We start from the raw sequence: 27985 nt of genomic DNA, 5'->3' as shown, positions 1-27985 counted from the left end.
AAATCTTTCCTGGATATCAAGACTCAGGTTAGTGAACAATGAATGTCAACAGACCTATATTTCTCATAGGCCTATATGTGAGAGCCACATTTATGCTCTTAGTATTGAAAAAATGTACAGCCCTAAATTATGTCTGTGTGGCCTTAGTAGTTTTTAATTATGAACTTGATAAATGTCACAACTGTGGGAATTTCCACAGAATTACCATACATCGCCCACCATGATGGCACTGTGAGAAAGGTGTTTACGATAATACCCCAAACCCACTCTTCCCAATCAAAAGTCAAACTCCAAAGGCTTGTTTAAAAATGCTTGTCGGAGCATTTATTGTCAAACGGTACCAGGCAATACAAATACATATGTACAACTTTAATCACAAAAACACTCTCATTTGACATTATTTCAAATCCGTCCATTCCATTCAGAGCTACATATAGCACAGCACAGAGTAAGCCCATTTACAAGTGTATGTTACATCAGAAGATGGAGTCCATCATCATCATCATCATCATCAGCTGTTGGCAGTCGTGCCTGGTTCAGGGGACTGGAGAAACTCATAGGGATCATGCATCATGTCCGACTGTTCTCCAACACCAAGGTGTGCCGGACTCCCTACACAGGAAACAGAGAATCAAGGAATGAAATGTGAGTTGTAATCACCAAACTGTGCAACAGAGAAATACTGGCATCTCAGAAATGTGCAACTACTACTACTATATGGCTACTGTTTACGTCAAAACTTGATTTGAGTTATACAATATTTTAACTCTGCTTTCCTACAATTATGTTAAGTGAAAAGGCATGCTCAACAGGAGCCGATTTAAAGTCAAAGCTTTTCTGTATCAGTTGTACTGTACACATAAGGTCTAATAAAAAGAAAGGCAAGATGTGTTTTGGTGATGATAGAGGGTTTTTTGGCAGTGTTGCGGGTCAACCTTGCTGGCAAATACTGTCGAGATTCTTTTTCAATGATTCACTGTGAATGTACTACTGATAAGTCAGCCTGTGTCTCACTTGTCTGCCAACAACATTGCTTGGCAACATCGCCAAAAAAAGTTGCCTCGTACTGCATCATGCCCTCATGACTTCATAAAGGTTGAAGTAAGCTTAAAACTATTTTTCTCTCTTCTAGGTAGCTGACCAAAATAAAAGTAAAGCCGACGAATTATATGTGCAATGATGTGTGTAATGTCTTGTGTGATGACTATTGTGTGTTCTGTAGTCTACGCTACACAGATGCATTATACAGTACAGGCCAAAAGGCGGAGGGCATCAAAACTATGCATAAACACATATAGGATTATGTAAGGAAAGGAGGACACTTGCGCTCTAGCTTTCTTGGTGCTCACAGTCTGGGACTGTATTCAGTTTGGAGCAAGAAGGCCCACTTCAAAGGAGACTGGGCCAAGGACGACTAGAGCACACAGGATCTGTTTTTCTGATTTTATTGTGGTGTGAGCATGACTAATCTAGTCATGACTAAATATAATAAATATATATACTAGACTAGTCATGCTCGCACCACAATAAAAACAGAAAAACGTATCCTGTGTGCTCCAGTCGTCCTTGGCCCAGTCTCCTTTGAAGTGGACCTTCTTGCTCCAAATATATTGGATTGTGTGTTGACAAAAAAAAAGCAGTTGTCCAACAGCAATGGCAGCTGTATATCTACCTAACGTCAACATGACACAACTGATGATCCCACACATTTCAACAAGCTAATTCTGTCTATTTTCATGTAAAAACACCCAGTCAGTGAAGTCGATCTTAATTGAACATAAAAGTCCTCCAATAACTCACTAGAATTGTAGAACTAGAATCGTAAGACGATTGTTTTACGCATTTGCCAATACAAGCAACATTTTCTTGATCTGATAATGGGTCACTTGGTCTAACATAGTAGCTGGTTATCTATGTGGAATAGTGGAACCAAAAGTTAGTAGAAGGGGAAACCCCTGCAGATTCTTCAGAACACAAGTGACTTCTCCAAGTAACTATCTGGTCAGACCAAGTGACTCACTATCAGATCAAGAAAATGTTTGTAAAATGCTTGTATTGGCAAATGCCTAAATCAATGTTCAAACATGTGTTGTTGGAGGACTTGTTCAATTAAGATCGACTTGACTGACTGGGTGTATGAAAATAAACAAAAAATAAGCTTGTTGAAATGTGTCGGACCATCAGTTGTGCCGTGTTAACATCAGGTGGATAGACAGGTGCCATTGCTGTTGGACAACTGCTTAAATTGAGTTGTTTTTATTAAGCACATAATTATAAGTTATATGTGTTTTATGCACAGTTTTGATGCCTCCGTGAAAATCTACAATGTACTGTAAATAGCCAGGAAATTAAAGAGACAGCATCGAATGAGAAGGTGTGTCCAGACTTTTGGCCTGTACTGTGAGTGCAATGATGTGTGTAAAGTCTTGTGTATTCTGTATTTATGTATGTATGCTACTGGACATCTTCATTTCCCTCAGGATCAATACATGATGCTCTACTACTCTATTCTATTCTATATTTCAGCGTTCTGCCTTCCTCCCTTTCCCTCTTCTTTTTTTTTTTTTTACTTTTTGACTAAATCTCGACTTGCAATGCGCAGTTGTGTTGGGAGTCCATCTTAGTCTTACCCAGGTGGTGCTGGTCGCGGTCTGAGGCGTTGGAGAGGGAGGAGAGGTTTGAGGAGGGCCTGGAGCCCACGCGCTCCCCCTGGCTCTCCTGGAAGTCCTGCAGCAGCTTGGCCGTGTCCTCAAAGTGCGGCTGGCCATCCTCCTGCTCTGGCTCCTTCTTCACCACTTTACCTGGAGGGGGACACCCAGGACAGAGCAACAAGTCAGAGCTGCGTTTCTCAAAAGCGTAGTTGTTAGTCAGTTAGCAACTTGGGTAGTTGGCAATGGGAAATTGCATTGCAACTAGCAAAGTAGCTTACATAGTTAGCAACTATGCTTTCGGGAAATGCACCCCATAAACGGGAAGGGCATGCTGGTTGCACATGGAGTTAAAGGTGCACTGTGTAGGATGGTGGCCAGAGTAGGTACTGCAACTACTGTTTGCTGCTCATTGAAACTGTGCTGCTTATTGCCAAATTTGATCTTTTCATGAATATTTACAAAATAATAAACTAATAATTACAAGTATGACCAAAGTACAGTAAGTTCCGCAGCTAAACATCTCTATGTCTGGAAATTCATGACATGGAGAAGATCCACCTATTCATGTATGTAAAGTTCAATTTTCACAGTCATAATGATGAATACTTGGAATTTGATGGTGGAGGTAGGTATTTGTGGAAAAAGGCAACATTTGTGAATGGCAGCATGAATTCTGGAAAGAAACTGCTAAAAATGTTAAACAGTTCACCTTTAACACACCTGTGCCTATACAATACAGACAGCTGCACCATAAAGGTACAGATGGGGACCTAGGCTCCAGTCAGGCCTGGGTCATACCCCAATCCAACCTCACTTTCCCATCACAATACAAGTAAAATGCCCAGACAATATACTTAAAATACTTAATATACAAAAGAACCAGAAGACTTAAGAATTAAAGAAATGCTGCGAATCATCCTGACTTCAATGAGATATCAGTGAAAAACGCACTACGACTCACCAAGATTATTTAGCATGGACATATCAAGCGACATGTCAGGGTAGCTCTTTGACATGAAATCCAACATGGAGCTGCCACCCTCTGCAGATGAACCACTTCCATCCTGTCGATGTGATGCAAAACAATAAACACCACGCTATTAGACCACAAGAAGTAAATCCATATATTTCTGTTCTCATGCAACGTGGCAAAAAAAACTCAACACAGATGTAGTCTCCATTTTTGTTGTGTACCTTGAAGTAAAGAACAGTCAAGACTACATCTGTATGATGCTCCAATTTTTAAACAAATAAAATATTTTTTTAACCATGCCATTACATCTTTTGCTAAGGCCTGATAAAGGGGGCAGCTTGTAGTTTATGTTTGATACTAAACACTCTGCTGCCTGTTTACCTGCATATCAGAGATGTTGCCCTTGGTTTCATCAGGTGTTGAAGCCATGTTCCGTTTCTGCGACATGAAGAAATGACATTGCATAGGCATAGTACATTGTTTTTATATGTATATTGTTTAGGTAATGTATAGGAAACACAATTCAACAACAGATTTATTTTACAACTTTATCTACCGAACTTCACTAATCTTCACTAGTCTTTTAACAAAAATGTGTTTATTTGTAAAGCACAACACGGGCAATTATGTCAGTATGAGGCAGGTCTTCGCATGTCAGCCATTATCCATGTTAGGCAGTCGTACTAAGGACTCTCGGTACGGTACCTGTCGTATCTGGAGCACTGCTTTGGAGTGATCCCCGCCAGTCATCTTATCCAGCAGTCCATCCACCAGCTTCTTGGTGAATCCTCCACAGCCTTTCACAAACTCCTGGAGACTACAGAGAAAGAAACACAAATCAAAATCCACAACCAATTCACCATTTTCCTGAATCAAGGATAACACAGATCAAGATTGAATTCTATGCCTATAATGATATTACGTATGCTTCGCCTTAAATTATCAAATTACTTTTAAAACGATTACAAAATGCATAGAAATACAATGAAAAATATTAACATGCAGTTTTTTACGAGTTTCTTTTTTGGGGGGAGCATTTTTGCCTTGATTTCAATAGGACAGTATGAGAGGTAACAGGAAGTGAGTAGGAGAAAGAGATAAGAGAGGATCGGCAAATGACTTGAACCCTGGGTTGCGTAGTATCTAGTGCCGTTAGGCCACGGTAGGGCCTTTTTTATGAGTTTCTCAAAGGCAAATGTAGCCTATATTGTCCAATGCCTGGCTCAGGCACCTTGGCTGAGCTCTTTCAGCCTTGTGAGTCTTGCTGGGCCACCATACCAGGGCTTGACCTGCCAACCAGCCAAATACAGGTAAACGGTGGCTGTGGCTAGTAATAATTTCAGTATAACTAGCCACTTTGACAGGTAACTTATTCTTTGGTGTTGAAAAATCACGGTGGTTGTATCACTTGTTTGCATTAAATGCAAGGATATTCTGAAGAAAAAATACTGACAACAAAATTGGCTAGCAGAAAGGCTGAATGTGGCTAGTGACGCGGGAAAGACACTAGCCACAGTGGCCGGAGAGCAAAAAAAGTTCACTTCAAGCCCTGCACCATACCTGAGGGCACACTGCACTCCCGCCTCATCCCCATAGGCAGAGTACAGCACATCCATCTCTTCCGGCATCAGGTCAGGGTAGATGGAGTTGTTCTGAAGGGTCTGCGTGTTGTATGCACTGCTCAGGAACGTCACTGTAAGGGCCACGTAGAGGACGGTATTAACATATAGACATTTGTGAGTTACTTGAACAACATATTCTGAAGACTAAATCACTTTGAGTCAACTGCATGATTATGATAAATGTGCTCTGTAAATACATCTTGATTGATTGATTGATTCATTCATTCATTGAGCGAGTGAACAAACACACACACACAAGCTTCAGCTCTCTCATGTTTTCAGTGAGATAATACATACAGTCTCTCAAGACTGATTCACTTTGATACCAAGGCCCAGAGTCTGTGAGAGATAGCAAAGCACTGCACTGCAGCTGATTTACCCTTATATCTCCTGTCATCTTTGAATCCGAGGGCTGTCAGACCAGGCATGAGCTTATTTGACAGCGAACTCAGGTCCACAGGATGGATCTCCTCCTCTGAAAGCAAAAATACACCAGAGATGAGAAGACGGACTGAAGTTTGGGGGTGAATGCCAGAGAGGGACCAGAGTCCTTTTCTAAGACCTACCCTCTGCGTCCGGTTCCTGTTGATTGACCACAGTGTACAGTAGTCCCTCTCCCTCTTTCCTTAGATAGCCAATCTGCAGATGTATAAACAGCAGTTCACCAAAACAGCCACAACACGGTGTACGGTGCATGACACTACACTGCACTGCTAGTGGAGCTGCTATGACTCAGAGATGAAAAGAACAGGCATGGTCAACTTCCCAGATAAAAAATGGGTATGAGCAAAAAAAGACTATTGAATTAAAGTAGAAGACACTGACTGAACACTCATGTCCGTTGTTTTGGCCTATGAGGAAGACCTGAGTAAAGTTGAAACATCATCTTGCTAAATTAGAAAATAATTTTAAATAGAAGACTAGAAAAATTGGAGCAAACAATTTTTTTTAAAAAATAGTTACCTTTTCTTTTTTTGATCAGCACCTGGGATGTGGACAAAGACTCTGTGCAAAAACATTTCAGCATATGCTAGTGTGCTGTGTACCTTTGAGTTGGGCATGAAGCGGTTGATGCGATCTCTGGCTTCATCGGCTGCATGCTCCACCAGGGCCAGAACGTGCTCCTCTGCTGTGCTGTCCGTCAGGCTGCAGGCATTCCCCTCCGGCTCATAAATATCACTACCCAACACACACAAGGGACACATTCAGACACGTCAATACACGGCAGCAGCATTCATCTCTCACCACTAACTTGTATATTGTCTACTGTAATCTTTATTGGTAGAGTATATGTACTATAACTCTATTTTCCACTTTTTAGGTTTTCTCTGTTTTGCATCCTTTCAGTACGTTATTAACCTTCTATTCTCCTTCACAGGAGTAATAATCTTTTTATGAACTCCTTTGGTAACTTAACCCATTTTAGCCTATGCCCTTTTTGGGAAAAGGTGCCCTGCCCTGTCTTAAACCCTAAATAGCTCAGCCTACGAAGCACATAAAAACATGACATAAGCTGCATGTAAAAGCTTTAACCTTCGTTGTGCAATAGAATGTGTTCATTCAGCTCTAACATACCCACATTTTCAATAAAACAGCTCAAATGCAGCATATATGCCGCTCCAGGACACAATGGGTTAAAATAGTCTTTAACCTTGTCTTATTTGTAGCACACACTAACCTGCATTAAGTTAGCCATTAGATCAACAATTCCTATGGCCAACCAAATGCACACACTCATCAAAGCGAAAGACATTAAAAACACCCCATCTGGCACTGGAAACTTATACGCATGACACCCAGGAATGATTTGAATACAGCCCCTCGAGTTTTCCAAATGGTGATGAAATGTCAAATGCAAATTCTTAAACAAACAGTCCCTATTCAGATGAGGTAAAGCAGGTTACTCCAGCAGCTCCACAGACAGAAAGCTGTCCTTACACCTTTACCTCAACATTCATCATAAAAACAAAATGGCAAAGGGATTAAAAAAATGTTTTTTTTGAGGGTTTTCAACTCTATTTAGACAGGACAGTGGAGAGTGGGACAGGAAATTAGTGGCAGAGAGAGACGGGGGAGGATCAGGAAATGACCTGGGTCAGATATAAAACCCAGGTTGCCCGGGTAGCAGTCCAGTGCCCAGCCAACTAAGCCACGGCTGGGCCGCCTAAGGGATTTTTTTTATGACGTACTAGTGACTCTACTACCCAGGCTCCGCCTTAGTGGTGACGCAACGCCTTCGGCTCAGCTACACTCACTAAGGCCAAGAGCTCGTTCAGGTAGAATCTGGATCCCGATACAGCGGGAACTCCACCCACTTTGTCGGGAACTAATCAACTTTGAGCATTTCCAACCGTTCTGGGTAGAGGCGTGTTCAAAGCAGTGACGTTGTTTAAGCAGAGACATTCTACTGGGGACTAAGAAATGTTTGGTTTAAACTTTGGCTCAGCCTGTTCTACCCTCGACCAGTAGCAAATCAAGGTAGGTGGGTCAACCATGCCGTTTCAGAATGTTAGTTGTTACGATCTTGGTCAGACCAAGACTCGAAGAGATTTGAAAGTCATGATGATAATCAGGCAATGACTCTACACAACACTGTGTCGACCTGTTGGTCGGCCAGTAGGAAACCAGTTTGCTCTTTGAATGGTTTGCATGATGTGACACAGGTCAGTGGACCTTATTCTTTGCCACACTGCCCCTTGACGGACCTTATGAGTCCCTTAAATAATCAGACTCAACTCTGTCTTGGATAGGAGATTAATACAATTTAAGAAGATATCACTAATGTACTGTTATTTTCTGTCTTTCTGCACTTTTTGAGCCATTTCTCAGTTATAGTCATGTTTAATCTGCTGTAATTACTATCATACTACCTGATAATGGTGGGCTCTTGTGATTTGTGATGGGTTTGTGATTTCTTGGATTTCTTGGCCGACTCCACGGGGATGGGGATGACGACGGGCTGCGGCTCCTCAGCAGCCACATCCTCGTCTCCCAAGATGGCCGCCTGCTGTGTGAAGTCCATGTCATGCATGAAGGACATGCTGCGCTTCAGGGTCAGGAGCCGCTCCTGTGGACAGCACCAAGACAAGCCATTAAACAAACAAAAAAATACATCTCCAAGGGATGCTGTGGCCCAGCGTGCAAACACACCGCACCATGTATGTCCATGGGGTGCAGAATCTGAATTTTGGTAAAACATTGGCCTGGGTTACTTCTCTATAACCCTAGACCCTCTCTCTCTCTTCCCCTCACCTGCGGAACTGTCCTGTCCAATAAAGGCTAGCACTAATTCTATAGCTACATATAGAATATAATACTCGTGTAACAACAACATAATGTTATGTACGTTCGGAACAGGGCAAGTATCTTAGTATTTGTGTGTGTCTGTGTGCATGCATGCATGTGTAACTACAAATGTTGCAAATAGATCATTAATAGCAAAAGGACTGCTATGGGAAAATGTAGATCTGCTCTTTGTACTCCAATGACTGGTACTGGGGCGAGGACAAAACACTGCATTATATCTGCAAATGACATTTTGCCATTTAGACATAAAACACAAGGTTTTGGATACTTACTTTACTCATCATTTTGAATCCTGTGTGTAGTAACTTCTTGGCAGCTTTGTAATACACTGTCTCGGGTCGATTGTACAGCATGGCGTTGTCACACATCAGTTTGAAATCAGCCTGTAGATTTAACAAAAACAAAACATTGTATTCAGTCACTGAGGTTCAGTTTTCCTCACAGTTTGATGTACTGAACAATAAAATCTCCTTTGTATGATTCACTATAAAATATAAACCATAATGAATAAAAATGATTGCCTGATATATTATCCATGCTTGTCAAAGGGTGGTTAGGGGAAAAGGGATGCTTGATGGGTGTTTGAGAGGGTAGTAATATGAGCTTTAGAGAAATACTGTTACTGTAAACATGAATAACTGTTACTGTTCAAATGAATTAATAAGGAAACATTGAACAAAGATATTATATATACTAATATTGTTTTTAGTCACACCTTGAACTCTGTGACTGTTTTGTATTCGTTTGCTGCGATCTTGTCCTTCATGGTGCTGAAGTCCATGGGGTGCTTTATGATGGTGGAGTAGCCGGGAGCAATGACATCTGTCACTGGGAATGCAAAGAACCCATTGGGATCTTTCCTGTGTCACAAGAAAACAGGTTATAGCTACACAAAGGCCTGATTACACCACCCTGTGGGAATAACACACAAAAAAACGACGGCACAGCTTGCAGTGTACCTCTGAAGCTGCCGAATGAAGTGCTCTAGGATCTGCTGAAATGGTGTGCATTCACTATCTGTAATATAAGGAAAAAGACAGGAAATATCAGTATCCATTTTTAGAAATTACACACTAAGAAAACAATATGCTATGACATGCAAGGCGTATAATATGGACATTTATGTGATCAAGAAGCATCGGTAAACACAACTCAGCACTGAAATAGTTTATGATCATCAAACTGGTCATCCAATTTAAGTTTGTTGGTGGAATGGACAGTGTGTGGGATTTCTTTACACTTCAATGACTCATCTTACCTGACTGGGTCCTGCAGGATCGAACTGGCCGGTCACCTGCCTGTTCAACGTCAACCTTAATCCTGGGATGGAATTCCTCAGCACCTTCTTCCGAGTAAAACTTATCACGTTTACGTTTTTTCTCCTCCGGGGCCTGGAAAAAACAGCAAATGTAAACGTTTGACTTCATGTAGTTTTTCTTTTTGTTAATGAATGTTTTTTCCCCAAAAGTGACATCCAATGTAACAATGTGTACAATGTGCAGAAAGAGTACAATCTTGTAAAACACAAGAGATACGCACTCCGCGCTTCTAAATTAACAATCCGGTGCAACCAGAGCAGGACTAAATTATAAGTACAAAGGAAAAAGAATCTTGTATTAGTATGTTATCCAGATGACCCAAATAGCCTCACCTCGTCCTGGGCCCTCACCTCAACTGGCCTTGGCAAAACAAGGGGGGGCAGTGGGGCATTTGAACCAGCAGCACCAGGGACACCAGGGACACCCGGGGCAGTGGAGGCACCTGTGGCAGTAGCAGTGGCAACAGAACCACCAGCAGCAGCAGCAGCAGCAACAGCAATCTCACTCTGCTCTCTCTGCTCCTTCTTCCTCTTCTTCTCCTCCTGAAAAGCACTGATATAGTTAAAACGCGGACTGGCAGATCAGTTAGATGTGCAGGTATGTGCGTGCATGCATCCACATGAGAGAGCAGACTTGCATAAAGTAGATGTAAAAGTACTCTTACAAAAATAATTACAACTAGAGAGATAATAATATTACCTGGTTTCAGCTTTGTAATATCACACTACGAGCATTGTAATTACATTTGTAAAAGTACCTCTACTTTTACTTTATACATCTCAGAGAGAGAGAGAGAGAGAGAGAGAGAGAGAGAGAGAGAGAGCAGGCTAAAATGGGGTTAAAATGTGCTTCCTAAAACTCTGTTTACGTGTACATGACAGGCCAAAACTGGTGAGTTTTCAGAAATTTCCATATACGTGTAAACAGCTTCTAACTTTGACTATTGGAAGCGTAGTTGCTAACTATGTTAGCCACTTTGTTGGTTGCAATGCAATTTCCCATTGGCAACTACCAAAGTTGCTAACTGCTAACAACTACACTTTCCAGAAATGCACTCCAGAGTGCTCAATGCAGAATGAGGCTGGAAGTGATTGCTGCTGTGATCCACTTGCCTTTCTCCTCCTCCTCTCCTCGTCGTCTACATGCTTATCTTTGTCCTTTTCTGACTTTTTCTTCTTTTTCTTCTTCTTGTCTTTGTGGCGCTCGTGGTCCGATCTGTCATCGTAGTAGCTGGAGTCATGGCCAGAACCAGAGAGCTCGGTGACCTCGTTGCCACCTACTTTCAGCACCAACTTCAATGGCTTTTCCAGGGATTTGTTTTCGGAATCTTAAAAGTGATGAAAGCAATTGATGAATTACAAAACAATTCAACAAACATCTCAAATTGTCAAACTGCCATCCCTGTACATTCACTGTAGCCTACTACTAGGCTACTTGGACTACCACAAGCTACCCCCCTACTAGAACACCTTTTCCTCCTTGCTGCCATTTACTCTCAATGGTGCTGTTGGGCTAATCTTATTTATTCTATTAAGGCTCTATGCACTGCACTGCAAAACTGAACAATATATTTGGACACTACAATACATGCGGTCATATGCAAAACATCTTATCTTTGTTATTAACACTTTTGTACCTTGTTGGTTTATTATTTACTGTTGAGTGCTTCTTGTTTCTTGCTTTTCTTGATACAGCGCGTGTGTTTCTGTAGTCACGTTTGGTGCTGAACACCTTCATTTCCTTCGGGATTAATTAAATTACTCTATTCTATTATTGCACATTATAATTTTGAAGCTTTCATTAGAGCAGGCTGTGTTGTGTTTACAGCCCCTCAACGCACATAGTCGGAAGGTGAAGTGCCAGTATTCAAAGTAACCTTCTAACTAATACATTAGTAATATTATCTCCCCTGCCTCAAGTACTAATATTAGTTTGACAGTTAAACAGCGCCCAGTAGGCCAACAGATAGATTGCTTGCAATCACTCACCTACCTGTGCTAGTCGATAAAGCACAATGAATATTTGTCTGCATTGCATTACGGCTAACAAGAAAAAAGATGAAAGCTCACCATCAACTGTCCTCCATTCGGCTCTGTGCTTTTTATGTTTCTTTCCCATTGTGTAGTGTTTATATAAAACGAAAGAGCAATGATTCTGTAAAACGTTTACAACTATTTCCCCATTGTCCAGCCCACCACTACCAGAGTTATTTCCGGAGCAAATAATAAATAACTATTGTTTACTTCCGGTTCAGTGAAACTCTCCGCTGCGCGCTAAATTCAAGTGTCTTCAGATGGATGTCAGGTGAGGCTGTCTGCTCATTACATTGTTTTTGATGTTTATTCCCTTTTTAAAGGTCCGTGAGTCAATTCATTTGTACTATTTAGATAATAGTGGTAAACAGATACAAATTTGTTGAAGTAAGGGAGCTTCTGGGAAGCCAGCAGCTAGCTGTGAAAAGTTTTGCTAATGTCAGAAGTAGTCAGTAGTGGATAAATGACATTAATGTTAGTTAACAACTCTAGCTCGTCTACCAATTATGTGTAGCATAAAAAGAAAGGATTGGAATAAACCGCCATGGATACGTTGGACATTGGCAGACATTTGTTTTGCTTTCAGAATGGATGGTGACAGAATGGAAGTCTTCAGCGAGCCTCTTCAAAACGGTGGTGGCGTCAGCAAAAATATTCACGTTGAAGTCAGTGTAAAATCCAGCAGGTATAGTGCTTCAGTTTTGTATTGTCAACGCTGAATGAAATGTTTACTTGATCGTGTTTATGTTCTTTTGAGATGAACAGATATATTTATACAAAACACCAGCATTATGCCATACAATTCAACACCTTTCCACTGTGAATATTTACACTAGGTTTGGTCTGTTTACAAACACACTTTGTTTCTTTAATGACAATTGTGTTGGATATGCCCTAACAGCACTGCAAAGAGATCTGAAATAAGAAAGTGCACACTGGCACTACTGAACCGACACCGCATGGTATTCGGAAACTACAAGTGGACTGAGTTCGATGAAGATTTCCTCAGTGCGAATGTAGAGTCTGTGGCCATTGTGGATGCAGAAAGAGAGGTGGGCACTGGCAGCAGCACGATGGCATGTAATCAATCAAATGTCTCAATCCAGGGTTGAGAATGTGAAAACGTTGCCACATATTTTTCCAACCAGCTCTGAATCAGTTGATCATAATGAGAACTCAAGACAGGTAGACCAGTTAGTGAAGCAGGGCCGGTTCTAGTCCATTTGCTGCCCTAGGTGAGCACCCCCTTTCCTTTTTGTGTATTTAGAAGTTTGGCATCTGTGCACATAGTACCACGCATCTGATCGAGCACAGCTGCTCTAGTAACTACTACCTATAGACCCCTTTAGAGTTTGTAAACAGGTATGACGTAATTTGGCTGCGTGCGCACTGCTGCCTCAAAATCGTACATGCTCCGTTCACTTGTACAGAGACTCGACAGGTGTTTTTTCCAAAATAAGATAACGGATGCTCGCGCTAACCTCAGATATGCTGTGGGCACCGCGGGCACGGGTATTCCTGGCGATGTCATCTGTCCAGTCAGTAGTTTAATGTCTTGTAACAACAAACATCTCCTATGCTTCTGGAACAGCCTCTTCCCTTTCAAAATAGCATAACAAGTGTACTTTTCGGAATCTCTATTTTTTATCAATGTACACGTTTCAGAACGGCAGTTTTTCTCTCTTTAGTGTCTGCACTGTCACCCAGTATTAAATACAGAATCACCACTCCCGATTTTACCCATGCCTGCAGTTCTCCTAGTGGCCGCTGTCGAGATATGGCTCTGAGCGCAGCAGCCCGTTCTTTCTGAATGGAGTCTGCACTCTCCCTAGAGTGCAGTACCACCCAGAAATGTGGAGTCTCTCGTAATATCCTTCCAATATCTCTGGTGTGTTTGAGTCGACGATGCACGCGTATTCATGAGCACGTCGACTCTGAACGGGTCTATACTGAGTGCCCATGAATAAACATGAGGGCATTATTGGCACTCCCAGACTTCTGCCTATGCCTTGCGCCGGCCGAGGTTGGAAGGAAAATGTGGCAGGGTTCTTACTTCTGAATTGGGTTTTTGACATTCTCTGGCATACAATCCAAGGTGATAATTGGCATGTTTACTGCTTGCCTCTACACTTGACACTTGACACATGTTTATGTTCCTATCTGAACATTTTTCTGCTCATACAGAATTAAGTGTTGCAGGGTTGCGTTTGGCTGAAATCACGTTTTAAGTTAGTGTGGGACTATAGACAGACAACAATAGGGTCTTTTCATTTTAAATGAGACTGTGATTGAGTGACTATCACTGGGGTTGTGGGCAAGGCTCTAAATGACAGGGTCCCCGCGGGCATTAAAAAGCATTAAAAAGCATTAAATACAGAACTTGCAATTTAAGGCTTTAAAAATCATTAAATTTCGAGGTGTGGCATTAATTTTCCAAAGGATTGGCATTAAATTTCATCCGGACACAATGTAGTAGCCTAATATATAGATGTTTGGACAGTTAAATTACGTAAAAACATTTTTCCATCACAAAGACAGACGGCAACAAGCGCTCCGAGTCGGAACATGCCTGGGGTAGGAAACAAGGCACTCGACAGTAAATAACAGGCGGCCAGGTAGCAGACCCCCTCGTCTGGATCCCCCTACTGGTTGATGACGATGGCTGACCAAGTTAATTCCATCGACCACAATGCGTGTGACCGCAGTAAAGATTTGAGACTTTACATTTCATCAACCAAAATGCAGCGTGGATATTTCTGTGGTACCGCTTTACTCGTCGAAAGTCTGAGTTTGAGTGTAGCGTTTGCTAACGCATATAATTTCATGAATGCCATGATTGCAATTTAGATTAGCAGTTTAATCGTGCAATATTCTTAAGTCTCCGAGCTTCGTATCACTACGGTTAGGCAACGCACTCGGAAGTGTGCCCGGGTGTAGTGAAGTTGCAAGCGGTGGAAATGTGTGTTAAATGTAATAAACCGGAGTTTACGAGTCTAAATGACGCAATGAGGATGTGCGAGTATGTCCAAATCGGTAACCGCGTGGCGTGTGGATCGGTAGCTTATATTTTAGTCGCCTGTCAGCACGGTGAAATGCTTGTGGTATTCACATGAAGCTGCTGCTGCTTCTTGCTCTCGCCGCTCCGAAGAAGGACTTGTTGCTAAACTGAAAGTAGAACGCCTCTTGTTAGATGCCACCGTCTCTATGATGAAAGCACAGTGGGGGGGAAAGGAGGAGCAGCCCAGAGCCGTTCCTTTTTAACCCTTTTTAATCAACAGGTGTTATAGCCTCTACTCATAGTAGGCTAATGTGCACTCAACTATTTATCCATTATGAATGGTCAATTGTTGCCCATTTTATTTTATTTTTCTAATTGAAGGTATTTGATGAAATGTCATCAAACTTTCAAACATGCACAATTTTGAAATGGTTTCAGTTTTGAAGGAATTTATAAGAAATGGGTTAGGCCTAATGGTGTTTCAAACTAGTTTGTGTCACCTCGCTCTTTTTTGTTGTGTTTGCATCTCTTTGGTTAAATTAAGCACACCAATAATAGGCTATTGGAGCTTGGGCCCTCTGGGCAGCAGCCAGATCAACTGTAATTTTAACACAGATGCAGGCTACTTTGATTTTAAATAATACATTATTCTAAGGGAGGGGCAGAAACCTCTTTAACAAGTCATGGCAAATGTCAATGGCAAAAGGGAGCTGGCAGTGAGAATGAAATAACACAGAGAGCAGCGTGAATGCATGCTCAGTTTTATTTCATAGGCTTATTAAAGCATGTGCGAGGCTGAGGGAGAAACATTAGGCCCCCCCATTAACTTAATTCCTGCTTGTATGCAATTCGGCAAGCTTGGTCTCCATAGGCTTCCAGATCAGTTCTTCCTAGCTGCTGCTTACATGTGTTCACATTAGGCTTCACTACTAGCACAATAGTCATAATAATACTTTTATTGTATATATGTATTACATTGCATTATAGCAATGTAATAACTATACCATGTAACGTGCACATGCACACACCCCGTGTAGTGGTATTAATTTTCTTGTTGGAGGTATTAAAAATGGTATTAAAAAGAATTAAATTGGGTGAGCAAAAATGTGCAGATACCCTGAATTAACATTTGCATCACTAGCCAAGATGGCCAGTAGGTGTTGATCTTACTAGCCAAACACAGTCACTAATGGGTAAAAGTGGCCAGTAGGTTGGTCTTTTCTACTAGCTAAACTGAAATTTCACCAGCATTTGGCCGGTTGGCTGGTGTTAATTTAGAGCCCTGGTTGTGGGTGAACTCTTGACGGTCATTCCAATGAGCCTGGCAGGATGATTGTAGAGTTTTCTAAGCTGTGTAGAGCTACTAGCTTGATCATTCAAATTGAAATAGTAAAACCCAGCTATTCGTTTCTTTTACAAATTGCATTTAAGAGGTTGCATAATAAGTTGATCTACTTGTGTGATATTTATATCTGTGAAGAATCATCAGGTTGAAACCTTCAGGCAGAATTTTTAGCTTGTGAAGCTCAGATCCACACATCCATAATGAGCACATTGACTGTCACCAAAACTGACAGAAAGTAATTATTTAATTGTCTTCTCTGCTCTTTTCCAGCCAATTGATTTGAAGAATTGCAATCTGACTGTGTATGTTTACTCCCTGAGTGAAGATGAGCCCAGCATGCTTGCCCTGGAGGAGGGCCAAGAGCTGTCGGCAGCTAGTTCCTGGCTTCTACCAGCAGGTGGCCCCGTTTAGCACCCGTCTGCTTTACCCAGACTGCCAGTGCCATAGATGGAAGAATACATTACATTACCCTAGAATTAGTGGACACTTTTATCCAAAGCCACATACAGTTGTTGGGTACATGGTTAACTTATTGGTTTCAGTCCTTGGTGGACAGGTAGGTTAAGTGCCTTGATCAAGTGAACTCCAGGCAAAGAGGCATTCTAAGCATACAGGCATCCTTCCTCCTGGTAAGGGTTAGATATGGACTCGCAGTCTGCTTATCTTCAGACTTATTTCCATGGCTACCTTATCATAACACTTGCTTCCTAAGAGGAGTGTGGAGATGTTTGCCATGAAATCGTGTACTTTAAGTTTAGGACACATTTGTGTATTATTATCACATTATCTGCAAAGTTTTGAAAAGTAATTGCAGCGTTTTCTATTTTTGCACTTCATTTGTACATATAGTTTTCATGAAGTCAAGCTGTATTTCTTTTACTTACAGCTGAGTTCCATGGTATATGGGAGAGCCTTGTCTATGATGGTGAAGTCAAAACTCAGGTAATATATATAAAAATCAATTTATGTACGACAACAGCATAATTTTACACGATATGAATACATATTATTAAACCTTTCCTTTGTCACCTTGACAGCTTTTGGACTACGTGTCCACAACGATTTTCTTCTCGGACAAAAATGTGGACAGCAACCTGATTGCATGGAACAGAGTGGTTCTACTTCACGGTAGGAGAGATCACAAGGATTTGGTTTCATGTGTGCCACGAATGACCCAGATATGATGTGTCTGCTATAGTAGAACCCGTGTTTGTTCAGCTGATGTGATGTGTGCGCTAATTGTGTTTCACGGATGTATGTAATGGTATCCTGCCAGGACCCCCGGGCACAGGGAAAACGTCACTGTGCAAAGCACTCGCCCAGAAGCTTTCCATCAGGCTGTCAAACAGGTATGGGGAGCCAGTGTTTCTCATGGATACTCTGCCCTCTCCATGTACACTCCTAATTGTTTGCCAGCCTTCATCTTCCTAAATATATATATTCTCATGGGTGTGTCTGTTTTTTTTTTGTTTAGGTAGCATTTCACCGCATGTTACAGTATGTGTTTTAAAGGTGCACTGTGTAATGTCTTTAGTAGTTCATTTCCAGAATTCATGCTGCCCAGTGCCCATTTACGAATGTTACCTTTTTAACAAATATTTACCACCACCATTAAATTCTAAGTATTCATTATGACTGGGAAATTGCATTTTACTTGCATGAAAAGGGGGATCTTCTCCATGGTCCGCCATTTTGAATTCCCAGAAATAGATTGTTCGCTACAAAACTTACTGTACTTTGGTCATACTAGTAAATATTGGTTTATTATTTATTAGTATTCATGAGAAGATCAAATTTGGCAATAGGCAGCACATTGTCAATGAGCAGCACAGTTGCAATACTTACTCTGGCCACAATCCTACACAGTGCACCTTTAACAAAATATGTGACAAATAAACTGTTAATTCTTGAATGACAGGTACACTTACGGCCAGTTTGTGGAGATAAACAGCCACAGTCTTTTCTCTAAGTGGTTCTCGGAGGTGTGTTTAATTTCACTCTTCATCTTTTGTGCTCCACTTTCATTTTGGCATTGTTCAAAAAGTAGTGGTTGAGACATGCATGTTCTTGGTTGCAGAGTGGGAAACTTGTCACACGGATGTTCCAGAACATTCAGCAGTTGATAGACGACAAAGATGCTCTTGTTTTTGTTTTAATTGACGAGGTGAGCAACTCCTCTGCTATTTCACTGCCGAGTATTGTAAGGCCTCCACCGGCTGCCTGTCAGTCTTTTGAAGGCTTAGTCTGTAAAACCACAACTTGGCTCCAGGTCTGTTTGCAGTGAATTAAGTGATTTGCCATTACCTGCTCGGTACAAAATCTCAATCATAATAATACAGCAGGAATTTCTTTAGATGTTGTGCTGGAATGTGGCCCAGGGCTTTGTTCGAGTAAATGATATAAGCTGCGAAACTTTTGAGATGGAGTTGAGTTGATACTGATGAGTGTTGCCATTGTGTGTTGGGTGTGCAGGTGGAGAGCTTAACGACGGCCCGTAACGCGTCGCAAGCTGGCACGGAACCCTCGGATGCCATCCGCGTCGTCAACGCCGTCCTCACGCAGCTAGACCAAATCAAGCGGTCAGAATGCCTTCTTTTTGAAGTGGTTTACACGTGCATGGATATTTTTTGAAAGTGTATTGGTTTTGTCTTCTTGTTAACATGTAAACAATAGGTTTAAATGAAAAGGGCCCATGGAAAAACGACTCATTTGACAACCCCTCTCCTTATCCCCCACTCCCCAGACATCCCAATGTAGTCATCCTGACCACCTCTAATGTGTCTGAGAAGATTGACCTGGCCTTTGTGGACCGCGCAGACATTAAGCAGTACATCGGGCCTCCCTCAACAGAAGCCATCTTTGGCATCTACCAGTCCTGCCTGGAGGAACTGATGAAGGTACAGCGGGCTGTGGCTGATTACCACATTATTATTGTAGCACAGATTATTGTAGTTTATCATAGATTAGAGGTTATAGTAGATTAGAGTTTACACACTCAGATTATATTTGTTTAAATTGCATTATAGCCTTAACAGTAAAGTATGGTATAGCTACGCTGGTCTAATCTAATAAAAGATAATGGCAGTCTATGGATTTTAATCTAATAAAATATAATGGTAGATTACAGATTATAATCTAATAAAAGATAATGATGGGTTACGGACTATAATCTATTATATCTATTATACTGCTAGAGATGGGAATCGAAAATCGGTTCCTGTTGAGAACCGATTCCATGTATCCCGATTCCATGGAATCGTTTGGCAATTTACTTAACGATTCTCTTATCGATTCCAAGCATTAACGCGGCACACACCTGTAACTCTCCCACTTGGTGGATTCCAGCAAGCACTACTAATTTAGTAGGCCAACAGCAAACAAAAGCAGCCACTCGTTTGAACCGCTAAAAGTTTTGACGGTACCAAAGCAAAGTTCAGCTTGGTTTTATGTTAATAGTTAATAGTTTATTTAATTTCCACAAATGAGAATCGATAAGAGATTCGATAAGGAATCGAATCGTTTCGAAGAATTGATAAGGGAACCGGAATCGTGAAATCCTTAACGATTCCCATCCCTATATACTGCTTTATTCTGTCTTCACATGCTCTGATTCGGCTTCGCACATTGCTACATCAGTTCAGTTTTTTACATATGGCAGCCTTCACCTCGTCATACGTGTATTAGAGTATATCAACATACACTGTATTTTGAGTGGTGATTTTGTTTGTATATACGTATAAACACAGTATATTGGTTGATTGAACTGTATATGCATTAGTTTTGTTATTTAAATTATGTAGAAGGAAGTGTGTGAAGCCGGAGATGGTCGCCATCTGTAGGGGTTTCCTATGGTCAGGCTTACTTATAGGATTTTCGGTTTGTGTGCGCGTGCTCTCTCTCTCTCTCTCTCTCTCTCTCTCTCTCTCTCTCTCTCTCTCTCTCTCTCTCTCTCTCGTGTGCCCGTCCTTGTGTGTGTACGCATGCATACAGTGTCAGATCATCTACCCTCGGCAGCAGCTGCTCACCATGTTTGAGCTGCAGACTATGGACTTCAAAGAGAGCAACGTATCCCAGCTGAGCCTGACCCTCAGGAACATCGCCATGTGAGTCTCACTCCCGCTCCATGCCCCATTTCCACACACACACACACACACACACACACACACACACACACACACACACACACACACACACACACACACACACACACACACACACACACACACACACACACACACACACACACACACACACACTGTAGGAGAGTACAACTTGTACTGCAGTTAGCACCCTAGCTGTACATTCTTACAGAAAACAACCAAAGCAAACAGGTTGAGGTGGAGGTCTCTGCACTGTAGCTGTTTTTCCATGAATTTGCTTTGTTCCCTTTCAAGATGATATTTGAAATCAGTAGAAGAGTAGGTAGAGCGCTTCTAGTATTTCTAATAAAACAACTTGGTCCAGGCACTTCAGTTGATCTAAAAAAGTTAAAAAAGCAAACAAAAAAAACTTTGGACTATTTAAAAAGTGCCTGGACCAAGGATTTTTTCCCTCCCTTTCAAGATGATATTTGAAATGTTTGATTTCACTAATCACAGAACAGCTCCGGTTTACCTAATGAACATTTGATGATACGAACAGTCTTATTGGTTGTCGCCGAACACAATCATAGAGCTTTAGAATAAAGTTAAGTGTTTTAACTCACACTCACACTCTCCGTTCCTCTCAAGCTACATAGTTGAGGGGCTCTTTTGTCTCAGGAGGTCTTTGACAAAACAGGTTGAGCCAATTCAGGGCGATTCATTGCAAAAAAATGTATTCATGGCTTCATGGCCTACTTAAACACATTTAGCAGACATTTTGCATTTTTTTTAATTAGTCATTTTGCATTTAGCAGCCACTTTTATCACTTGTGGTTTGTTACAGAAGTTTTTGGTTCAATAACATGTGAGGTGATTTCTTAAAAATGTATTTTTCAATCCAATGACAAATTCCCTTATTCCTCGTGGAATGAATCAACAGGATTAAAAGAAGAAGAAATAATGTCACTTAATAAAACATTTCCACATATGTTTATAAAAGGCCTTATTGAGTGCTTTGAGAAGAGATCCGTTCATTGTTTTTTTTTCCCATGTTGTTTTCCAGAAAGAGCAAAGGCCTGAGTGGAAGGGCTCTTCGAAAGCTCCCCTTCTTGGCCCATGCCCTCTTCGTGAAGGTACACTGATGTTGCTTCATCTGCACTATAGAAAGTATACACTCACCGAACACCTTGCTTCTGCTTCATCTACAGCAGTGGTGCTCAAACTGTGGTCCGCGTACCACTAGTGGTACTTAAGAGGTCTCTGGTGGTACTTGGGGGACTTCAATTTTTGGTGCATATTTTGATGGCTGAACAGTTTGTTGCAGTATATTATGATGTTGGTTGTCAAGGTGGTACTCGGAGAGCTCAATATTTTCTCAGGTGGTACTTGACACGAAACGTTTGAGCACCACTGATCTACAGAATAGAGTCTTATGCGCTGTGGGCACTGTGTTTCAGTGTGTAGGGTGCTCAAACTGAAAATTCAGTACACTGAAAGTATCTGGATGCTGCACTTATAACGGTGAAAAAATGCAGTGCTTGAACGATGGACACTGGGTGCATCCCAATATGTGACCTTGTCTCCTCCACTTGTGCTTGTCTCCTCGTCCCGCCTCCTGGCCCCTCCTCCGTGGAAAAAACGATAAAGTTTCCCAGCTGTCAGCCTCGCCACAACAACTTTTGAGGGACTGTTTTTCATTCACCATCCCAATTGCAAATGAGAAAAAGACTTTACAATTGAGCTTTTGCAAGATATTGAAATATGATGCTGTTGTCAGTGATGTCATCATGACGAGAAGCAAGTGGAGGAGGCAAGGTCGCATATTAAAACGCACTCACTGCATGCACTAAATGGACGCCATTTTTTTATGTAACGGAAGAAATGTGACCTTCAGTTCTCTAGAAGAGTTTTGTCAACAGTCTCTTATTTCTATAAGTGACGTTAATAACACAACCAACCTCATGGCAGCTGTTTAGTGTGTGCGGTGTCCATTGTTCACGCACTGCTTTTTTGACTATTGTTAGGGCAGCATCCGGCAGTGCACCGAATTCACCAAAATGTCCGCGCGAGCGCCCTACGCACTGAAACATAGCGCCCGAATTGCACAAGTGGCACGGAAAAAGTGTTGTATACTATTAGAGATGCACCGGATCCTGATTTTTAGGATCCTGCCGGATACCGGATCCACTGCTTAAGATCCTGCCGGATCCGGAACCGGATACCGGATCCGGAACCGGATACCGGATCCTACGAAAGGGTTGAAACACATAGCCTACTCACACACGTGGGCCCTTTTTATCACGTTGGCTCAAACTATTTTGACTTAAAAGCCTCGGCTACCGGATCCTGGATCCTGGAACCGGATCCGGATAGTCTGAAAAACCCCTATTATCCTGCCGGATCCGGAACCGGATCTTGGATCCTGTACATCTCTAATATACTATGCAGCATAGTTAGTATTTTGGGTGAAGGCTACAGTATGTAAATACAAGCACAAGAAGCTGTGAAGAGCAGACAACCGAGATTTTGGTGGGATAATGCTATGCTATTCCGGCACTTTCAGTGAGCACAACTTTAGTGTTATAAACTTCCCCGCGACACTACGCACTAAAGACCACTTAAGTGCGCCACTTCAGTCACACTGTATATTTTAGAAAGGGCACTTTTTTGAAGTATATAGGCTACAAGGATGTATCTGATTTTTTTTTTTTCTCTCACCTGGCAGTTCTGTTCGGAACTGATACCACTTTTTTGAAAATCGATACAAGTACGAGTACATTGATTTTCTTCAGGTGCTGGTACCAATACAGATACATTTACCCCCAACATAAAATTATGCATAGCCTTGTTTTTTCCACTTGTGATATTGGTTTTATTGTCCATTTCCATGTAGATTCAAATGTTCGTAAATGTACTATGAGGCAACGCTTTTTTCCCCCATGCTGCTATCAAGTCAACAAAACATGACAAGGTGTTGGGTTGTTTCGTGTAATAGCAGTATGCCTGCCTAGTATCGGCAAATGTATGAGTATAGCCGGATTCGCATGGGATAAATTACCTATGGACCTCTGGTAATTCGCAATTACCCCCAACCTGTGCAATTTTTTTTTTTTGTGGTGCATTCGGACGGGATAAGCAAACGTCTATTATTCACTCAATTCACAGCCATTATAAGGCGCAAACGGCGTGCATATGGGCATGGGGCATGAAATTACCCCAGGACGTCTGTTATTCGCTGAAATACAGTAGATAATTCGCGGCAGAATTATTAACTCACATATTACGGACATGGCACATTCGTACATGACTAAGAACTCAGACATTCTCCGTAATTATTCCGAATAACCAGGAGTCCATAGGTAATAAAAGTCCCGTCCTCATCAGGCTTTAGAGCAGGGGTGTCAAACTGAAATTGACTGAGGGCCAAAATCAAAATCTGGAACGAAGTCGCGGGCCAAACTCAACAATGATTTTTAAAAAAATGGACTAAAATTGTGCATGGATGCACCTCATAGTCATAGTTAAATTTCACATACACTCTTTCCCATCATATTTGTCAGTTCAAATGTGTCTGCACATACTGTGACACAGCAAATTTCATGTTCAAGTTGTGTTACTCTATACATGAATGGTATGTGTGACAACTTTGAAATGATCTCGCGGGCCGAATAAAATGGCTTCGCGGGCCAAATTTGGCCCCCGGGCCTGAGTTTGACATCCCTGCTTTAGAGTATAATGAGTGAGTATTGATGCATCCCTAGAATATAGTTTTGCTGACTTGGCTGTTTTTCATTCCTCATAGGCTCCTACTATTTCCCTGGAGGGATTCTTAGTGGCTCTGGATAAGGCTGTGGATAAACAGATAGAGGAACGAAAACATCTAGTCAACTCTGTATGACCACACACACACACTCACTCTCACTCTCACTCTCTCTCCCTCTCTCTCTCACACACACACACACTTATGACTTACTCACTCTTTAAAACACTGACTTACACACAGAGACCTATACAGTTCATTGTCTAACCAAATTATCCATCTAAACGGTTTGTTGTTTTGCATGAAGCATACATATTTTGACCCAACATCTTAGTTCCTCGGGCACAGCAATTTTGTGCTGTTTACATGAGTGAGTTTTAAATACCCTAACGTGTTGCTTGAATTTAACCACAGGACTGCTACCTATGTACTGTGGAGCTTTGGCCAAGTCTAGCACTTTTATTTTTGTTTCTTTTCTTCCCCCCTCTGTATTTTAACCCTTACAATCTGTGTTTGTTAAATGTAATAAAGTATGTAAATATATCTGTGCCAAATTCCAAATATCAGTTTTGAAAGCAAACAGATTTCCCTAAGGTGGGGTTTGTTTTTTTAGACAAGTCAACTGGTGTTGAAAGTTCAACAGCTTCAGCCAAACATTGTTTTGTTGTGTGTTGTGAGTTTTTTATATCATTTGTGTACCTCTAATTGTTTGTATTAACTTTTCATTAAAACTATTTTTTATCATTTAAATGACATTCAGTGTAATTAGCTGTTTATACAATAGTAATATTCTTGCATGGGCACAAGACCACCGGGTATAACACAGATCCAGAAATGGCTCATATTATAGCATAGACTAGTTTGGACTGATAAACTGAAATGTGTTTAATTGTGTTGATTACCTTGAAGCTAAACACATTATTTCTGACCATGTCCGGTTAATTTAACAATGAAACCCGTATCACGATGAACCAATAAGTTACGCTTATAAAGTACAGTATTGATCTTTGTCTACAAACAGCCTACTGGATTTATTTGTCTGAGTGCCTTTTGTTTCAAAACTGACATTGAGGAGGTCTTGATTCAAATGGCACTCTGCTGCACTCCACTTGGAGAGAAATTTGACGTATAAAACGTAAGGCATGTTTGCAAATGTGTTAAGACCATCATTGAGATTTGGTTAGGATTAGGAGCATCATTAAGTTAGAAATCGTGGAGCTGGATGCTAATCAGTGAAACTGTGTTAAAAGCCAAAAAAACAGAAACCAAAAACAGAAGTGGGTAGCAATATTGCAGTATTGGGAGAGCACTCTGCCAAGTGATCAACAAAAGCCCAAACATACCCAAAAGAAAAATTCAATTGCTAGGAAAGTATTTTATCACTGCATTTGTACTTTCATTTCATTGTGTCTTAATAAATAAGCAAAGGCCAATAAATTTGTTTATTTATTTTGTAAAAGGATGAAGAACCCAAGTGAGGGAGAGTGGAGGATAAACCCCAGGTGCTGTGCGTGGCCGAGTGTTTCCGCCGTTTATTTGCATGGTTTGCATTCTGCGAGTGCTTTCTGTGTAAACCAATCTGCTGCCTGTCGCTGGAGACAATGGGGGCTTTGTCTGATATTGGGCAACACGCCGCAACTCCACTTCAAAGCCTCGTCCCGAAGGCTGTTATGCTGTCAGGCATAAAATGGGATGTGTTAAGTCACATACCTGTTTATCCTTTTTTTTTTTTTTTTTTTTTTTCCCTCCTCCTCCACATATGCTGTGTGCACAGCACAGATGATCATTTCAGAGCCTTAAGATCTAATGCAAATGCGCTACTCAACACCCACTATTTGATCCTGTCCTCTGCAGGAAATGGTCATTTGATTTACAAAGCAGGGGTGAATTTCTCGAAACCAAAGTTTCTTACTACATTAGCTACTTCGTTGCTTTCAATGCATTTTCCCATTGGCAACTACCGAAGTTGCTAACAGGCTAACAACTTCTCTTTTGAGAAATGCACCCCAGGATTCCAGTGACACACGGCGGGGCTTGCCTGCCTGAGAGATACCATTCTGCAGCAGAGCAGAAAGCACCTACTCTAATGACAGACTGCTATAATGACATTTCTCCAATTTCACAGCTATTATTTTGAAAATCACATATCTTTTTTTGTTTTGTTTCATTTGAGTATAATTACAAGTTGCTGTGCATCATTGCTTTAACAGCCTGTGTAGCCCCTCTTTGTCTGAGTGCTGCTTATGGTGGCTGCTTATCTGTCCCAGTGCACTGCACTGCACTGTAGAGAGCCTTATAATTAAGCTGATTGCTATGGTATAAATATGCAGCAGTGCTCAGATTGGGGTTGATGAGCTTATTTGTCAGCACCTTCTCTCCTGTCAAGTCTCAGAGTTCTGAGCAGGTAAGCACCTGTCCCTCGTGCACATAATGCTGCTCTATGTGATTCTGGAGAGCGATTAAAAACCCGTCAGAGTGAGAGACAGACAAGACAGACGGGCTGAGAGAGAAAGGGAGAGTGGTGGTGGTGGGTGAAAGAAAAGTGAACAACAAAACCGCCTTGATAAATAAAGGAGTAATTACGATGTCTGGTGGCTTTTTTTCTCTTCTCCTCCTCTGCTCAGTTCCCCGGCCAATGTGGGCAGCTGTTTAAATGCAATCATCAGAGGAAAAAGGGGGGGTCAGGGAGAAGAGAAAGTGAAAAGCCTTATTGTTACATGGTTTTATCACACAGACCTGAGTGCTTAGACACTGGCAGAGAAGCCCCAAGATAAACAAACACAAATTGTGTTTATCCTTTCAACGCTCTGCTCAGGTACATCGCCTTCAGCAATGGAATATTGTCCTAAGTGCCAATGCTAATACAATAAGAGCAGTTACCAGGCGTGTGGATGCGTAAATGGAAACAACACAGGTAGGGCGTTTGAGGTTGTCTAGGGGAATTCAGAAAGATATACACCTCTCTTTGTTTGAGACGTTCAACTTTATAGAAATAGTTAAGTGGATAGGGTGAGGGGTGTGGAAGCAGTGCAACCTAAAGGCTGCGGTGTTAAAAATGAGCCATCTTGTGCTCTTGAGAGTGCTAATTTTGCCAGCTCCAATTACAGTGAGTGCACAGGGCTTGTTGTTTTTACAATAGCCATTTGGATGCAATGTCCTGTAGGTTGTTCAAAGTGCTTGTGCTAGTTACTTACCTCAAAATGACTCACATCTCAGGCTGTCAGGATATGGGCAGCCCATGAAAGCTTAATGTGTGGCTCTTTAGCAGGCATTTTGGCTTCTTTTGGGATATGACAACACTGACTCTAATGCCCCTTTTCCACTGCCGGTTTACTAGTAGGCCTACAGCTCGACATAGCACGACTTGGCCACAACTTTCTGCTTTTCAAATAGGTATGACACAGCTCAATCATAAAGCGAAAAGGGGCGGCCGAGTCACGCTGTGTTGAGCTGTAGACCTACCTGAAAACAGTGGAAAAGAGGAGTGCAGTGGAAAAGAGGCATAAGGGTGTAAGTGTGTGCAAGAGAGAGAACCAAATGCATCCAGTAGCTTTTACATGAGTTTAGACGGAAACCAGTGGGAAAAATCACACAAAAACAGGATGCATACTCTCATTTTAAACAAGAACCTTCTCAGTAACTCTTATCAACATGGACTCTCAGTATAACCTTGCTGCTGTGCTGTGCTGTGCTGTATCTCTGCAATGACACATTATGGTTTCCTGCTTCTGTTCTTGTTGTTCCCCATTTCACAAAGGTGGAGATAGATAGAGATGAGAGAGTGAGGAGGGGGAGACATAGCAAGGCACACAGATAAAGGTTTGAGGGGTGGGGGAGGGGGTAGCGATGGGCATAGATTCTCTCTCCTAATGCGAGTGGCTGAAAGCCCTGGTGCT

General features: G+C 41.6%; 2 protein-coding genes across 4 annotated transcripts; one reads left to right on the top strand and one right to left on the bottom strand.

Moving 5' to 3' along the window:
- Positions 1-298: 298 nt before the first annotated feature.
- Positions 299-12057, bottom strand: brd9 (bromodomain containing 9). 2 transcript variants are annotated; one of them, XM_063198868.1, is made up of 17 exons: positions 11941-12057; positions 10984-11198; positions 10204-10413; positions 9811-9943; positions 9512-9569; positions 9268-9412; positions 8825-8935; positions 8117-8313; positions 6293-6425; positions 5813-5885; positions 5626-5721; positions 5185-5317; positions 4330-4441; positions 4006-4062; positions 3613-3715; positions 2631-2801; positions 299-612 (listed from the first exon to the last, which is right to left on the bottom strand). In XM_063198868.1, exons 1-17 carry the CDS (start codon positions 11987-11989, stop codon positions 512-514), a joined length of 2097 nt encoding a protein of 698 aa, XP_063054938.1. In that variant the 5' UTR covers positions 11990-12057; the 3' UTR covers positions 299-511. The 2 variants fall into 2 exon arrangements, with proteins under 2 accessions (XP_063054938.1, XP_063054939.1); XM_063198869.1 differs by having other exon boundaries at positions 10222-10413.
- Positions 12058-12103: 46 nt separating this feature from the next.
- On the top strand, positions 12104-24833 carry trip13 (thyroid hormone receptor interactor 13). 2 transcript variants are annotated; one of them, XM_063198865.1, is made up of 14 exons: positions 12104-12175; positions 12491-12589; positions 12806-12956; positions 16518-16644; positions 17134-17189; positions 17285-17375; positions 17524-17596; positions 18166-18229; positions 18325-18411; positions 18720-18826; positions 18991-19144; positions 20238-20350; positions 21393-21462; positions 24132-24833. In XM_063198865.1, the coding sequence occupies exons 1-14, from the start codon at positions 12165-12167 to the stop codon at positions 24225-24227; spliced, it is 1299 nt and encodes a 432-aa protein (XP_063054935.1). In that variant the 5' UTR covers positions 12104-12164; the 3' UTR covers positions 24228-24833. The 2 variants fall into 2 exon arrangements, with proteins under 2 accessions (XP_063054935.1, XP_063054936.1); XM_063198866.1 differs by lacking the exon at positions 12104-12175 and adding an exon at positions 12206-12227.
- Positions 24834-27985: the final 3152 nt, after the last annotated feature.

This window comes from Engraulis encrasicolus, chromosome 5 (genome assembly GCF_034702125.1).
Source record: "Engraulis encrasicolus isolate BLACKSEA-1 chromosome 5, IST_EnEncr_1.0, whole genome shotgun sequence".
Lineage (NCBI taxonomy): Eukaryota > Metazoa > Chordata > Actinopteri > Clupeiformes > Engraulidae > Engraulis > Engraulis encrasicolus.
Note: the sequence above shows the minus strand (reverse complement) of the source record. Positions and strands in the feature narration are given on the sequence as shown.